We start from the raw sequence: 16944 nt of genomic DNA on the forward strand, positions 1-16944 counted from the left end.
GACAGTAACATTATTTCACTTAGTTCAGGACCTTTCTTGAGGTCTTAAGAGATGACAAAAGTTTATTCACTATAACTTCCTCCCTAACTTTATTGAGAAGGTCTTATTTTTTGACACTTAAGAGTTTCTAATGACCTTTCTCGTTGTCACCAGTGTTGACAAATGCTGTTTCCTGTATCAGAATTTAAGGGAACACAAATACTGTCTATGATCAACTGTTTTAAAAATTTGCCTACATATGTGAAGCTCCATGAAAATTTAACTATTGTAATGGGAGAGGAAGAGATTTTCTAAAGTTTTTAGTCTTAGTTACTGAGTTACCCATCACATACAGTGCTTCTGAATATGAGAGTTATTGACGATGGTACAGGAAAATTCTTTATGTTTTGTGTAAAGCAAAGAAAGAGAAAATTATAAATGTAAATTTGGATTTCTTTTAAACAGTGATAAGATTCACATGCTTCCTCTCAAATTGTCTTAACTAATGTTTTTCTCATTTATTGCTCTGTCAGTTTGATGGCTTTTTAAAATATATCTACGAGCATATATATTATAGTGCTCACAGTGTTCTTTTAACTCTTGTTTTTCACTTGCTGATAATCATTTGATCTTATTTAGAAGCTATGAAAATGTTTTGTCTCTTTATCTGCTTACCTTCTCAAAACTTACTTTTAATAGGATCGGAAACTCCATGGCACAGCTCAGCAACTGCTCCAGGACAGCAAGACAAAAATAGAAGTGATACGAATGCAGATTCTTCAGGCAGTCCAGACCAATGAATTGGCTTTTGATAATGGTGATGGAATAGAGATAAATTGTCCTTCTTAATATTATGGGCGTACAGTGCTAAATAAATTTTATTTGGGAAAGAAACAGTGGTTCAGAATTGAGGAGCAGGAGACTTTTTTTTTATCTTGAGTTTTTGTCTTTGAATTCTGATGGCTAAAACGGGAGGCTCTGTATTTCAACATTCTATCTATTAAATATTACTCAGTGTTTATTGACTTAAGGACTAACATTTAATGTTGTAAGAATTCATTTCTTTTTCTTGACTTTTAATGACTACATATTAGAAAGTCAAATAAATGATTCAACTAAGTTTTGTTTTTTTCCCCTTTCTAGCAAAACCTGTCATAAGTCCTCTTGAACTTCGGATGGAAGAATTAAGGCATCATTTTAGGATAGAGTTTGCAGTAGCAGAAGGTGCAAAGAATGTAATGAAATTACTTGGCTCAGGAAAAGTAACAGACAGAAAAGCACTTTCAGAAGTAATTTTCAATAAAAATTTTAACTTATTAAATACATTATTCAAAGAATGTAATTATTTAAATGACAGTAATTGTCTTTTCCCTATTCAAGGCTCAAGCAAGATTTAATGAATCGAGTCAGAAGTTGGACCTTTTAAAGTATTCGTTAGAGCAAAGATTAAATGAACTTCCCAAGAATCATCCCAAAAGCAGTATTATTATTGAGGAGCTTTCACTTGTTGCATCACCAACACTAAGTCCACGTCAAAGTATGATATCAACACAAAACCAATATAGTACGCTATCCAAACCAGCAGCACTAACAGGTATGTAGCACATATCTCCTGATTTTTTGGGTGCGTTTTTTCTTTACTGGTCCTGGTTTAATAAAAAAATGAAAAACTGTGCACAGATTTTTAAAATATAGGGGTAAGATACACATAAAATTTATTTTAACCATTTTAAAATTTACATTCAGAGAGGCATTTAGTATATTCACGATGTTGTGTAACTATCACCACTATCTAGTTCCAGAGTATTTTCCTCATCCCGAAAGGAAACCTTATACCCATGAGGTAGTCACTCTCCATTCCCCCTTCCCCTCAGCCCCTGGCAATCACTATTAGCTTTTGTCTCTATAGCTTTGTCTGTTCTAGATATTACCTATAAATGGTGTCTAAAGTTCAGAAATAATAGAAGTAAAACAGGTGAATCACTGAAGTAGTAATTAGTAAAGGTTTATGACAGTTTGCAAACTGGTAGCCTTCAAACCAAAAGATGGAATGTGGCTCAGGGGTATATTGTTAGAAAACAGCTTGTATAATGAGAAAGCAGTTACTGTTTATTCTTCACAGTGATTGGTTATAATAGAATTTTCTTAAATGGTAGGGAATTGGTCAGTGGTTACCTCATATCAACCTTGGGAAACAGTTGAAATTTTGCTTGTGATTTCCAGAGACATAAGAAATGACCCAGGTCAAGTTAGTCTTGTAAAATATGATAAATTAAGCTTTGCTTCTATGACTAAACTGGTTTCGTCTGCTCAGAGAATTTTCAAGGCTGGTCTCCATTTGTTTTTCAGTTCAACAAGAGAATTATTTAATTTGTGGCCTTCTGTATCTGGCTTATTTCATTTATCATACTGTTTTCAAAGTTCATTCTTGTGGCATGTATCAATACTTCATTCCTTTTTATGGCTTTTAGTCCATTGTATGGTATATACCAGATTTAGTTTATCCCATTCATGTATTGATGGTCATTTGGGTTGTTTCCACCGTTTGACTCTGGTGAATGGTGTTGCTATGAACATTTGTCTGCAGGTTTTTGTTTGAACACCTGTTTTCATTATTTTGAGTCTATACCTCGAAGTACCATTACTAGATCATTTGGTAATTTTATGTTTAAATTTTTGAGGAACCGTCAAACTGTTTTCCACAGTGGCTGCTTCGTTTTACATTCCCAACAGCAACGTGTGAGGGTTCCAATTTCTCCATATCCTCACTAACACTTGTTATTTGCCATTTTTTGGATTATTGCCATCCTATTAGATCCATTAATGAAAGTGGGGTAGTGAAGTTTCCAACTATCTTTGTAGATTTGCCTATTTCTCTTTTCAATTACATAAATTTTTGCTTCATATGTTTTTGGGCTCTGTTGTCAAGTGTGTATATGTTTATAATTTTTACATCTTCTTGATTGATTGACTCTTTTATCGAAATAAAATGTCCTTGTCTCCTGTGACAGTTTTGCATTTAAAGTCTGTTTTGTCTGATATTAGTATAGCCACCTCAGCTCTGTTTTGGTTACTATTTGCATTGATATCTTTTTCTGTCCTTTCACTTTCAGTCGGTTTGTGTCTTTGAATCTAAAATGAGTCCTTTTTAGGCAGCATATAATCGTATCATGTTTTTTTGTTTGTTTTTTAATCCGTTCTGCCAGTCTCTGCCTTTCACTTAACAGTTTAATCTATATATGTTTAAGGTAATTACGGATAGGTGCAATGCAGATCTGATGCTGACTACCTAGAGTTCGGTCGAACTTCATAGATTAATGGCACAGTCTCGCCCAACACTGCCCTCATTTTAGACATAAACTGCAAGCTTAGAGTTTCCCCAATAACCCATACTTCTAACCTACTGACTGCAAATTCATGGATTCCCACTACCACCTCAGGCTCAATAATTCTTTAGAACAACTCACGGAACTCAGGAAAGCTCTACATTCACATTTACAGTTTTGTTACACAGGATGCAAATTAGGACCAATCAAAAGAAAGACACATAGGGAGAGATTTGGAAGGGTCCCAAATGTGAAGCTTCCTTGTCCTCAGCATGCATCACACTCTCAGCACATCCATTTCTGTTTCCAACCAGGAATCTCAATTTAGCTGTGAGTATTCAGAGTTTTTATTACTGCTTCATTACATAGGAGTGATTCATTAAGTCATTGGCTACTTGATTTCAATCTCCAGCCTTCCGGCCCCTCTCTGAAGGTCAGGCTGATACTATGTGGCTCAAGGCACCAGCCCTCTAATCCTATGATTGGTCTTTCTGGCATAGCCAGCCCCTATTTTGAAACTATCTAGGTACCCACTATGAGTCACTTTGTTAGCATAACTCACGTGTGGTCTGAGGGTCCCACCATGAATAACAAAGACACTGCTATCACTGGGGAAATTACAAGGGTTTAAAGCCTTCCTCCCAGGAACCAGGGACAAAAACCAGCCAAATTCTTTATTATACAACAAAAGGGCTTACTTCTGCCATTTTGCTATTTTTCTGCAAGTCAATCTTTTTTTCTCTGAATTCTTCTGATACTACTTTCTGTTGTGTTTGATTGAATTTTTCTACTTTACGTTTTTGATTCCCTCCTTGTTTCCCTTTCTGTATGTTTTTAAGTTATTTTCTTAGTGATTACACAGGTAATTACAATTAACATTCTAAATTTGTAACAGTGTTGTTTGAATTGATACCAACTTATCTTCAATAGCCTGCAAAAACTCTGCTCCTATGCAGCTCTGCCTCCCCATCTGTCTTTCTATTGTTGTTGTCAGAGCTATGTCTTTATATGTTGTGTGCTCATTAGCATAGATCATAATTATTGTCTTATGTATTTGTCTTTTAAGTCATAAAGGAAATACTTACAAACCAAAAATACTGTAATATTGACTTTTACATTTACCTGTGTAGTTAGTTTTACTGGTGTTATTTTTCTCTGTGATTTTGAGTTACTGTCTAGTGACCTTTCATTTCGATCTGAATGACTTCTTTTAGAGTATTTCTTCTGGGAAGGTCTACTAGTGACAAACCCGTCAGTTTTATTTATCTGGGAATCTCTTATTTTCTCCATTTTTGAAGGATAGTTTTGCCATATATACAATCCTTGGCTGACAAGTTTTTTTCTTTCAGCACTTTAAAAATGTTAATCCAGTTCCTCCTGGCCTTTATACTTTCTGATGAAAAATTGAGGAATCCTGTAAGTGATGAGTTGCTTCTGTCTTGTTGGGTTCTAGATTTCTCTTTGTCTTTGGTTTTTTCACAGTTTGATTACAGTGTGTGTCAGAATGGTAATCTCTTTTGAATTTATCCTAATTGGATTCTTTGAGCTTTTTGATGTGTAGATTCAAGTCTTGCATCAAATTTAGGGAGTTTTCAGCCATTATTTCTTCATGTATTTTTTCTACAACTTTTTCTCCTTTTGAGACTCCCATAAGTGTATGTTTGTCTTCTTGATGGTATCCCAGAAATCACTTAGTCTCTTTTCACGTTTTTTTTTAGAACAACAACAGTTTATTGGTATGCAGATGTTTTGGGGGCCCAGAGACACAGATGTAAACACAAAAACAAGCATCAGCTTTTATGGATATCAGAAATTACAAGTATGAGGCAAACATCAGGAGTCAGAGAGTCTTCCCAGCAGCAAGCTCCCACGAGCTCTGTTCAGAAATATGAATTATGCCTCTCTGGTTTGAATGACCAAAATCTCTCCCAGAAACCTGGCTTTAGTAGAGCTCAAAGAGAAGGTCTCGGAAAGGCCCCTAGGGTAATCAAGCCAGGCATCAAATTGGTTATGTCACTTGCAAACCATCTTTAATTTCATTAAGTTTTGCCTTCTGTGAAAAACAGCACTTTTAGAAGTAATTTTGTTTTTAATTGGGAACATACACATTTAGTGTTCTTATGTCTTATTGATAATTTACTCTTATCATATGATAAAATATGATAAATATTTTCTTTTATCTCTGAAAATACTCTTTGACTTGCAGTTTACTTTATCTGATATTAGTATAACCATACCATCCTTCTCATGCCTAAAGTGACTGAATGAATTTTTTCTATCCTTTCATTTTCAACTCTGTTTGGTTTTTTTATTTAAAGTGAAGTATTTGGGGCTGGCCCCATGGCCGAGTGGTTAAGTTCGCGTGCTCCGCTGCAGGCGGACCAGTGTTTCGTTGGTTCGAATCCTGGGTGCAGACATGGGACTGCTCATCAAACCACGCTGAGGCAGCGTCCCACGTGCCACAACTAGAAGGACCCACAAAGAAGAATATACAACTATGTACTGGGGGGCTTTGGGGAGAAAAAGGAAAAAAATTAAAAAATCTTTAAAAAAAAAAGTGAAATATTTTATTTACATCATATAGGTGACTTTTCTTTTTATCTATCCTGAAAATCTAATTGAAGCTATTAGTCTACTATATTTTTTCTTTTTTTAAAGTTTTATTTATATACATAAAATGCACATATTTGATGTGTACAATTTGATAACTTTTGAAATATCAACCCCTAAAAGTCTCCATTTACTTTTTATAAATCTTCATTTTAGTATTATTTTTGATATATATTTCACTCTGCAATCTTGGTGCTTGAGTAGAAGCTATTAGTCTACTATCTTTTTCTCTTTTTTTAAAAACAGCTTTATTTATATACATAACCTGCACATATTTGCATACAATTTGGTAACTTTTGAAATATCAACCCATTTACCCTTTGTAAACCTTCATTTTAATATTATTTTTGATACATATTTCACTCTACAATCTTGGTGCGTGAATAGCATTTGCTCTTTTTTCTGTGTTCGTCCTTTCCTGCTCTTTGTAGTTGTTGTTGAAATAAATACTTCTATTACTCCATTTCATCTCCCATAACATCCTTTTAGATATGCCTTTGTGTGTGTGTTTTTACTGCTTGCTTTAGAGATTCAAGTCTGCATATTGAACTTACTACGTCTGTGATCACAGCATCAAATCCTTACCTCCAAATCATTTTAAGAATTTTATGAAGAAATATTTGCAAATCCTTCCATTCCACCCTTTTGTATTCTTGTGATATATTTTACTTCTACATATGCCTTAAAAATTTACATCTGTGAGTATTGTTTTTACTTTCAGGAGCTAAGAACTTTGCGGATGTAGTTCACTTTTTTACAGAATATTTCTTTCAGAAAACAGAACGAAACATTGTCTTTTATCTTCAATGACCCATTTATTCTTTCTCTTGTTCTTCATTTCTTCTTGTACTTGAGATTTTCTCTATTATAATTCTTCTTTAGCCTCTAAAATTTCTTTTAGCATTTATTCTAGTGAAGATGTGCTGGTGTCTAATTCTTTGACTTCTTTTCTGTATGTTTGACTTCATTTTTTAAGAATATTGTTAGTGGATGTAGAAATCTCTATTTTCTTTTCTTTCAGCTCTTTAAAAATGTGATTTCATTGTCTTCTGGCTTCTGTTTTTCTGTTATGAGAAGTAAGCTGTAATTCTTATTAATGTTTCTCCTTATGTAATGTTCCTCATTCCACAGCTGCTTCAATAATGTAGAATTACCTTCATTTTTCTTAATTTGTTTTTTCCTTTCTGCTCCTAATACTGGATGCTTTCAATCAACCTTTCTTCTAGTTTGCTGGTTCTTCTGCCTGCTCAAATCTGCTGTTGAATCTCCCTAGTAAATTTTTAAAATTTCAGTTATTGTACTTTTCAGCTCTAGGATTTCTATTTGGTTGTTTATAAATCTATATCTTTGTTAATATTGTCTATTTGTTGAAACACCATTCTTGTTTTTCCCTTTTGGTTTCTTTTAGGTCTTTGACCATATCTAAGATAGTTGATATAAAGTCTTTGTCTCGTAAATCCAATGTTTTGGCTTCATAAAGGACAGTTTCAGTTAATTTTTGCTTTTCTTGTGAAGCAGCCATATTCTCTTATTTCTGTGCTTGCCTCATAATTTTTTATTGAAAACTAGATATTGTTAATATTATAATGTGTAATTCTGGAAGATACTTCCCATCCGTAGAATTTCTTATTGTTATTTGATATAGGGTGTGTGTTTAGTGACTTTTATAAACTATTTGTAAGACTGTTCTTTGTCATGTGAAGTCTAGTACTTGAATTAGTAGTCATCAAGTGTTTTGGCAGGCGTTTATTTTAATGCCTGCAGGCAAACAAAGATGTTTTTGCCCTGTCTTTGCAGCTGGGCTCAGTGTTTGTATGCTAGGACGTACCTTCAACATTCACCCAGGCATTTTACAACACTACCTTCACTTACACAGAGCTTGAAGATCAGCCAGATGTGAGAGTTTAGGGCCTTCTCACGTATCTTTTGAGGACATCTCCTGCTTGCACCTAGCTTTCTAGGTTCCCAGTAATATGTGAAAGCATTGCCAAGCCTTTATTCCCCAAAATATCTCACACTCTAGCTTTTCCTCCAAGACTCTTTGGGATGTCTGTTATCTGTCCCAGCTGATATCCTTTGCTCCAGGATGCAGTGGCTGGTTCATTTGCCTTTAAAAGTGCTCCACTTAGCTATTTCTCTGCCCTGAGAGATTTCATAGTTAGGTGAAAAAAAGCAAGCCCTCTGTGTTAGTTCTTTAGGGAACCCTCAGAGAGATCAAAGCAGGCAACCACAGTTCTTTGAGAATGAGGCATTCTCTGCTCCCTCTGGCACCAGGAACCTATACCAGGAATGCAGGCTGCTATCTTCAAGACCATCACCAGGCCTTTGGAGGGGTCAGGGAGAGGCAAAGTAAGTTAAAATACCACAGAGCTCTTCCTACTGGATACTCGTTGCCTTTTTTGATTAAGCATTTGCTTGATTGCAGTAAACCTTTCACCATTTTCTAGACTTCAGATAAAGTTGATTCTAACAGTTTATGACCTGTGTGGATATGACATATTCTTGTTACAGAGACTTCCCTCACCCCTAGAAATCCTTAAATTATCTTATCAATATGAATGTCAACAAGGACTTTATCTTAAAAATAATGTTATTCAATATTTTGAAGATAAGAAAGTGTTCTTCAGAATTGCATAGCATACTATCACATTCTAGTAGCTTTAGGTATCATTGATCTGGAAATGAGCTATCACCTTAGCATAACATGAACTACATGGTAGACAGGGAGGAACCTAGAAAAGCCTATTTGTTGCGCTCCCTCTGTGTTCTGTTTCTGTGTGGCCAAACACTTGTTTTCCAAACATTTGCTCCTTTTCACTTACCCGTGAATTGCCTTCCTTTCCTTTGAAGTCTCTGACTCTCCCCACCCCCAACATCTTTTGTCTTTAGCTGAGGATGGTATTTAAAGTGAGGGTTTCAGCCATTTTGGCAAGTTACTGGGTTTTCCTGGCTTTCTCCCATGTGTATGTGTTAGTAAACTTTTGTTTGTTTTCTTCTGTTGATCTGTGTCATGTCAATTTAATGCTTAGACCAGCCAGAAGAACCTAGAAGGGTAGAGGAAAGTTTCTTCCTCCCTTACAGTACTTACACAAACCTAGATGATATAGTTTACCACGCCCAGGCTGTATAGTACTAATCTTATAGGACCACCATCATATATGCAGTCCATCATTGACTGAAATGTTATGTGGTACGTGACTGTAATTCTTAAGACATTTTGGACTTTAGAAACATTCCTTTAAGTTCCTACTGGACCTTAAACATTAAATGTGGAGTAAGTAGGAAAAGAAATTGTATTGGAGTTAATAAAGGATTAGACATGATGAAGGATTAGCATGGATAAATAGTAGGAGCATTTACAGTCCTGAGTTTTTCACTGCATGCTATTATTTGTGGTTTATCTCATTTATACTCTGGTTTCTTTTGTGGTTGTGTGATTATAATACTGAAATTTGCAAATTTGTTGCTATTTTGATATAAAGCATAATTGAATTTTTTCATCCACCTTGGAGATATATACTACTTTTTATAAAAGAAAATTTCCTCAGAATTAAAAAATGTTGCTCAATTCTAAGATGAAATACTGAATTAGTAAAACGGATGTAAAATAGTTCCTCTAGAAAGTTAAAACAAAAAGGCATTTACTTGTTCTAATGGAATTCATAGCTTCTGCTTATGAATACAAACATTTGCTTCTCGGATTTGCTTGTTTTAAAAATTTCATATTGTGAGATGTAAAAGTAAAAAATGTAATTTTAAGCTATTTCTAATATGGTTATATGCAATTGCAATTGTGTCACCTCATAAAAGAAAGAAACTTATAGATGCTTAATAAAGATCTTAAATCCCTCCGGATTTTTTTTTCCTAAATGAAAGCAGGTGTTGAGCATTGTCATCGCCTAATACATTGAAATTACTAAAATATTTAATAAGGTACCAGGGTTTGAAATAGTAGCCAGATGTTTTCAGTTTCCCCAGGATGACTTTTACAGCTGAGCATTTACGGTGGAAATGAACTGTTTGCCAGTTTAACAACAACAAAAAAACAACTAAAACGCACAAACACAAGTTGTTTCTTTTGAACTAAAATTAAAATGAAATCCATTGTACTTAGTCTGCCTTAACACTTTGCAGTTAGATAAGATTTCCATAGCCTAACCAAACGTAAGATTGAAGCTTCCCCCCTACCTTTAGGGGCTTTATTGAGACACAATTTACATGCCATAGAATTCATCCGTTTTAAGTATACAGTTTTATGATTTTTACTAAATGTATATAGGTTTGCTATCATCATCAACATCCAGTTATTACAACAGTTTTATCGAGGTGTAATTGACATACGATAAACTGTACATATTTAAAGTATATAATTTGAGAAGTTTTGTCATATATTTAAAGTCATGAAATCATCACCACAATCAAGATAATTAGTACATCCATCATCCCCAAAAGTGTCCTCATGTGCCTTCATGTCATCCCTCTTTCCTGCTCTTCTCATATTCTCCCTCCTTACAACTGTTCCCAGGCGATCACTGACCTGTTTCTGTCACTAGATAATTAGTTTGCATTTTGTAGAGTTTTACATAAATGCAATTGTACAATATATACTGTTTTCTTTTTCACTCTGAATAATTATTTTGATATTCTTCTATGTTGCACATATCAATAGTTCCTTTCTATTTATTATTGGGGGTATTCAGTTGTGTGGACATACCATTTCTTTCTCCATTCACCTTTGATTGATATATGAGCTGTTTCCATTTTATACTTTTTCAAATATAGCTGCTGATAACATCCTTGTACGGTTTTTGTGTAAACATAGATTTCAGTTCACTTGGGTAAAAACCTGGGAATGGCATGGCTAGATGATTTGGTAGTCAGGTGATAATGGATTCTTTACTCATTGTTATATCTGAAAAGTCTTCATTTTTGAAAGATATTTTCAGTAGGTTTAGAATTCTAAGTTCACGGTTTCTTTTTTTCCCTCAGTACTTTAAAGGTATTGCTTCTCTGTCTTGCTTTCATTGTTTGTAATGAGAAATCCACTGCCATCCTAATCTTTGAATGTAATATCATTTTTCTCTGACTGCTTTTAATATTTTCTCTTTATCACTTGTTTTGAGAAATTGAATTATAGTATGCTTTGGTGTGATTTAACTATTTTTCTTTTGCTTGGTGTTCATTGTTCTTCTTGGATACTTCTTGGGTTTATATTTTGGAAATTTTTCAGCCATTATTTTTTCAGATATATTTTCTGTCCCCTGTTATCTCTCCTCTTCATCAGGGACTTCAATTACACATATATTAGGCCACTTGAAGTTGAACTGACAGTTTACATAGGCACTGTTCTTTGTTTTTCTCCCAAGTCTTTCATTTCTGTCTCCTATTTTGATCATTTTTATTACTATAGCTTCAAGCTCACTAGCCTTTTCTTTTGCAATGCACAGTCTGCCACCAATCCTATCCAATGTATTTTTGTTTAAATCTCAGACATTGTAGTTTTCATCTCTAGAAATTTTGGGGGGTCTTTTTGATTTCTTCCATGTCTCTATTCAACTTTTTGAATAGGTGGATTATAGTTATAATAACTCTGTGAATGTGTTTATCTGCTAATCTTAACATTTATGTCAATTTTGAATTGGTTTTTGTTTGATTTTTTTTTTTTTTTTATTATGGGTCCTATTTTCCTGTTTATTTGCTTGCCTGGTCTGATAGGCAGAATTTTAAGAATCACCACTGGAACCTTCCCCTGTGAATATGATGGGACATTACTGTGATGTGATATTATGTTATGTGGCAAAAAGGATTTTACATATGTGATTAACGTTGCTCATCACTTGACTTTGAGTTAAGGTAAAGGGCAATTATCTAGGAGACCTAGTATAATCACACGAGTTCCTTGAAAGCAGAGAAGTTTCTCTAACCAGTGGCAAAAGGGGAAGTCAGAGAAATCTGAATCATGGAAAGGATTCTATGTGCCATTGTTGGCTTGAAGATGGAGGGGACCATGTGACGAGGAATGCAGGTGGACTCTAGAACTTGAAAACAGCCCCTGTCTGTCAGCCAGCAAGGAAATAGGAAATAGCCTCAGTCCTATGGCTGCAGAAACTGGATTCTGCCAACAAGCTGAATGAGCTTGGAATCAGATTCTTCTTCAGAGCCTCCAGATAAGAGTCCAGCCTGGCAGACATCATTTCAGTCCTTTGAGATCTTTAGCAGAGAATACAGACCAGCCTACCCAGACTTTGACCTACAGAACTGTGAGATAATAAATGGGTGTTGTTTTAAGCTACCAAGTTTGTGGTAATTTGTAATGCAACAATAGAAAACAAATACGAATGGTAATCTCTAATTAGATGCCAGACATTTTGAATTTTAGCTTGTTGGGTGCTGGATATTGTTGAGCTTTGTTCTAGGTCACAGTTGGGTTACTTGGAAACAGTTTGATCATCTGGGTAGGACTTTTCAGGTTTGTTATGTGGGACCAGAGCATTGTTTAGCCTAATTATTCTCTACTCCTGGGACAAGACTGAATACTTAGTCAGGGAAACCCTCTGCACATCTGAGGACAACTGTTTTCTTTCCTTTACTCTGCCTGTAAACTCCAGTCACCTTGGTCAGTTCAGTCTCAGTACTCAGTCTCCTTAACTCCCCCTGAGAATGCCCCTCCGTGCACTGTGTCCTAGATGTTCTCAAGGCCATGAGCTGGAGCAACCTTAGGGCTCAACTCATTTGTTTCTCATCTCTCGGGGATCACTGTTCTTCATTGCCTGGTGTCCAGTGTCTTCAACACTATTTTTTAATATATTTTGTCTGATTTTTTTAGTTTTTTGAGTTGAGGGTAAATCCAGGCTTTTTTACTTTGTTGAAGTCCTTCAGTTTACTTTTAAATAATTAAAAACTTTAAATAAAATTAAGTTTTAATTATTTAAGTTTAATGGGACAGCTTTTACCAGGAAATGTTGTTCCTAAAGTGTTATGCTATGTGTAATATCTAAAATTTTGATGCTAAAGCACCATTTTTAAATTCTAATACACTAAGTCTAGCCCAAATGATGACAAAGCCATTTCTCCAGGTGGCTTAATTCACAGTTCCTCATTTGTATTTGAACACCTTTAGTATTTATTTACCTAAGGAAATTACAATTATTTTATGCTTAGATAATTACAACCCATAATTATTTGACTAATTAAACTATTAAAATGGAAAGATAATGTTGTTTTACATCTCAAATGAACAGAAAGCCATTTATTTATGCAAAAAAACCTGTAAAATTCTTTTCCATGTTCACTACATAACTATTAGACACGACTGTTATTCCCATAGTCAGATAACCTTGTTTGTAATTCCTGTAATTAATAAGAATATTATTTAGCTTTGTTTCTCGTCAAGCATATTCTTTCCACGTAATTCTGTAATTCTTCCATGTAATTATAGAAATGAGTATTCAGATACACAGGAAGTTTATGTAACGTGTTTTGTTTCGTGCCCTACAGACAGCTTTTGAAAGGTGCTATTCTTTCTATAAAGTTTCTTATAGTTGTCTTAGGAGTTTTCAACAGGTTTCTCTAATTAAAACGGGAAAGATGACAGTTACCTCACAGATCCTCTGGGAGAGAGATTTTGTTATTTTAGCAGATCTCCCTCCCCCCACCCCCAGCCCCATTTCTGAATAAGTAACAAAACCTAGTTGTATATATTAGGAGTTGATATTCTTACTTGATATTTGTTTATGCTAACAGGTACTTTGGAAGTTCGTCTCATGGGCTGTCAAGATATCCTAGAGAATGTCCCTGGACGGTCAAAAGCAACATCGGTTGCACTACCTGGTTGGAGTCCAAGTGAAACCAGATCGTCTTTCATGAGCAGGACGAGTAAAAGTAAAAGTGGAAGCAGTCGAAATCTCCTAAAAACCGATGACTTGTCCAGTTCAGTAACCAAATTTTTAAAAAATCATATAACAAATTAAAGGGCCTATATGAAGGACTTAGCAATGGGGACAAAGAAGAATGGGAAGAGTCAAAGTTGGACAAAAAAATTTTAAATGATGGTTTCCATAATTAAACTTTAAAATGGTAAAAGCTATAATGACAGGAAAACAAAGGGCAACAAGATTTACTTTATTGAAATATATTAGAAAACTGAATGACATATAGCATTAGTTCTACTTTTAGACAAATGAAATATTGGGCATCACTCTTTATGCCAAACTGAAAGTATACAGAGGCTGAGACTTGTCACATCTTAATTCTTTGAATGGTATAGTGACACTTCTGAACTAACATTGAAATTTTGATAGCTAACGACTGGAACAAACATATTTACTAGGATAGTAGCCTAATATCCCAGTAGTAAACTGAAATGAGGGAGTGGGTGGAGGTGGTAAGAGTGAAATGCAAAAGGTTTATGAGGCACTTTGGAAACATTCTAAAGTGTAATTATAAATTATGATGTAAACATTTAACTGGGGGAAGGCACGTGACAGTTCAACCTATTACAGAGTAGAAAGGTAAGTATGTCTGTGCTATATGGAGAGACTTTAGGAAAAATGTGAAAGTAGAGAATCGTCTAAGGTAACAAGCTCTATAAATAGCAAATGAAGAGGGAGAAAAACTGGATGATTTCTATTGATATACAAACATATACATATACACATCTATTATGGCAAACAACTACTGGTCACCTGTTAATCCTTTCAGTTACATTCTATTATAAATGAAATGGATAGCAGTTACTGTTTGTATTTTGTCAAACACAAAGGATAATTTGGGATCATCTAGTAGGAGTGTATATTTGTATAGAACTAGCCACTGAAGATTCAAAGGCTTCAGTTTTGATTATGAAAAACTTTATTTTCAAAGGATCATAAGACTTGTTGCTATTAAGCAGTGGTACTTCTGTTTTAAAGGTATTAAAATATTTAAGCAAGTTTATAAATTGTAATTACAGATGATGTCTGTGCAGTTTTGAAGCTAGATAATACTGTGGTTGGTCAAACTAGCTGGAAACCCATTTCCAATCAGTCTTGGGACCAGAAGTTTACACTGGAACTAGACAGGGTAAGTTGAGAAACTTTTTACTTGGATTTTTGTTGTACTGGTAATTTACTTTGAATGTAAACTTCATGTTTCAGAAGACTGAGAAGTTTTATTCTTAACAGAATAAAAGAAGAACCTAGGTATTTTTGACATTTCTCCTCTTATAAGTTATACATAAGTCTGCCTTAAGACAAAGGTGAATATCAGAAGCCAGCAGCAGCTTTCTTTTGTGCAGTGATTTGAAAATGTGTAGTTTATACTAACCTAGAAGATTGACAACCAGGCGAGATCTAACATTGAAATATATTTGTTTATTTTAATAATGTGCTCTCTAACCACTAAGGTGATTCTTCTCGTTCACCATTTGTAGGTTATATTATCAAAGCTAGATTGGAAATGAGCTGTTTTGCTCAGTCACTCAGCCCTCGCTGTGTCTCAGTGCTTTCCTGAGTGATGTGAATAGTTAGAATGCAATCTGTAGCTGTAGAACCCAGCAGAAGTTACCTTGGTCCACAGTAGATTCAAATCTGTGATGATAACCTTATTATTTAGCTTCTAATCCATCCATTCGGGGTGTTGGAAGAAAATATTAAAATTTAATCATAATTTTATCTAAAAAATAAGATATTAAGCTTTTTTACCATTTAGTATTCAGATTGAAGATATGTCATTTTAAAAGTTATATATATTAGTGAAAGCAGATATACAGTGCTTAATGATGTTGTAAAGTGGTAATTACTGCTCTAGCCTCTACTTTTAAAATGTTTTTCCAAATTATTTTTTTCTATCCTCGTAGCCAGTATCCTACTCAGGCCCTTATCATTGCTTTTCTCGGTTCAGATACTGTGTCTACCACTTAAATGTGGTATGTACTTGAGCAAAATGCTTAACCCTTTATGTATACCAGTTTCCTTATCTTTAATACTGTCTTCCTCACTAAGATATATGAGAGTTAAATCCACGTAAAAATCTTAGACTAGTTAAAAACTTGATTAATGTTGGCTATTTTTACTAAAGTGATTACTAACTAATTTCCATGTATCTGAGTACCAGACTGATCATCAAAGAACACTGCTTTCAGCTTAGCATTCGTACTCTGGTTTAGGATCATTAATTTATTAAAAGTTATTATGAAATTATTCTTTCATTTAATTAACAGATATTTATTGATACCTACTGTATTTTAGGCACTTCCAGGTGATAGATTAGCAATGAACGACATAGACAAGGTCTTTCAAGATTTCCTCAAGGAACTTGCACTAAATGGCTTTTCAGTATATATCTGATGAATTTCAGACTTTTTACCATTACATCTGAGACTGTATAAGAGTCTACCACCTCACTTCCCAAATATACGTTTATTTTAATGATTTCAGTTAAAAAGATATTGAGGACTTTGAATGCTAGGCTAAAGTGTTTACTTGTGGGAATGAGAGAGACATAAGGGTAAAAGTGATTTTGGGATTTGTATGAAGAAAAAATTGAGGGGAGGAGAGACTAAAGTCATATAAATGGGCAGGAGGCTACTCCAGTAGCATCTTACAGTGCTACAACTGTAAGATGATGACAGCTTGAAGTAAAATGTGGCAGTAGGAATAGAGAGAAAGGAATATATGTAGGAAATGGAGGAAAAATTAGTATGACTTAGTTATTAATTGGATATGAGTATAGAGGAAGGAATTTGTATTTTGCAAAGAAAATTATGCCACATAGGTTAGAAAAGATCTATAGTCATGTGTAACTTAATGATGGGGATATGTTCTGAGAAGTCTGTCATTAGGCGATTTCATCATTGTGCGAACATCGTGGGGTGTACTTAAACAAACCTAGATGGTTTAGCCTACTACACACTTAGACTGTATGGTACTAATCTTACGGGACCACCGTCGTGTATGCGATTTGTTGTTGACTGACATGTCGTTCTGAGACACATGACTGTGCGTTGGAGAGGGATGAATTCTGTATACCTAGTTTTTTAGCAGTTAAATAA

At 34.6% G+C, this 16944-nt stretch overlaps 1 protein-coding gene across 1 annotated transcript in view; it reads left to right on the plus strand.

Annotated features, from left to right (window-relative positions):
* Positions 1 to 16944, plus strand: part of PKN2 (protein kinase N2) — a 147850-nt gene that overhangs the window by 74955 nt on the left and 55951 nt on the right. The window contains exons 4-8 of the mRNA XM_046645588.1: positions 679 to 796; positions 1123 to 1268; positions 1360 to 1573; positions 13659 to 13844; positions 14866 to 14975. Coding sequence (XP_046501544.1) covers positions 679 to 796; positions 1123 to 1268; positions 1360 to 1573; positions 13659 to 13844; positions 14866 to 14975 — 774 coding nt within the window. The remainder of the gene's footprint in view (positions 1 to 678; positions 797 to 1122; positions 1269 to 1359; positions 1574 to 13658; positions 13845 to 14865; positions 14976 to 16944) is intronic.

Source organism: Equus quagga, chromosome 18 (genome assembly GCF_021613505.1).
Source record: "Equus quagga isolate Etosha38 chromosome 18, UCLA_HA_Equagga_1.0, whole genome shotgun sequence".
NCBI classification, from domain to species: domain Eukaryota; kingdom Metazoa; phylum Chordata; class Mammalia; order Perissodactyla; family Equidae; genus Equus; species Equus quagga.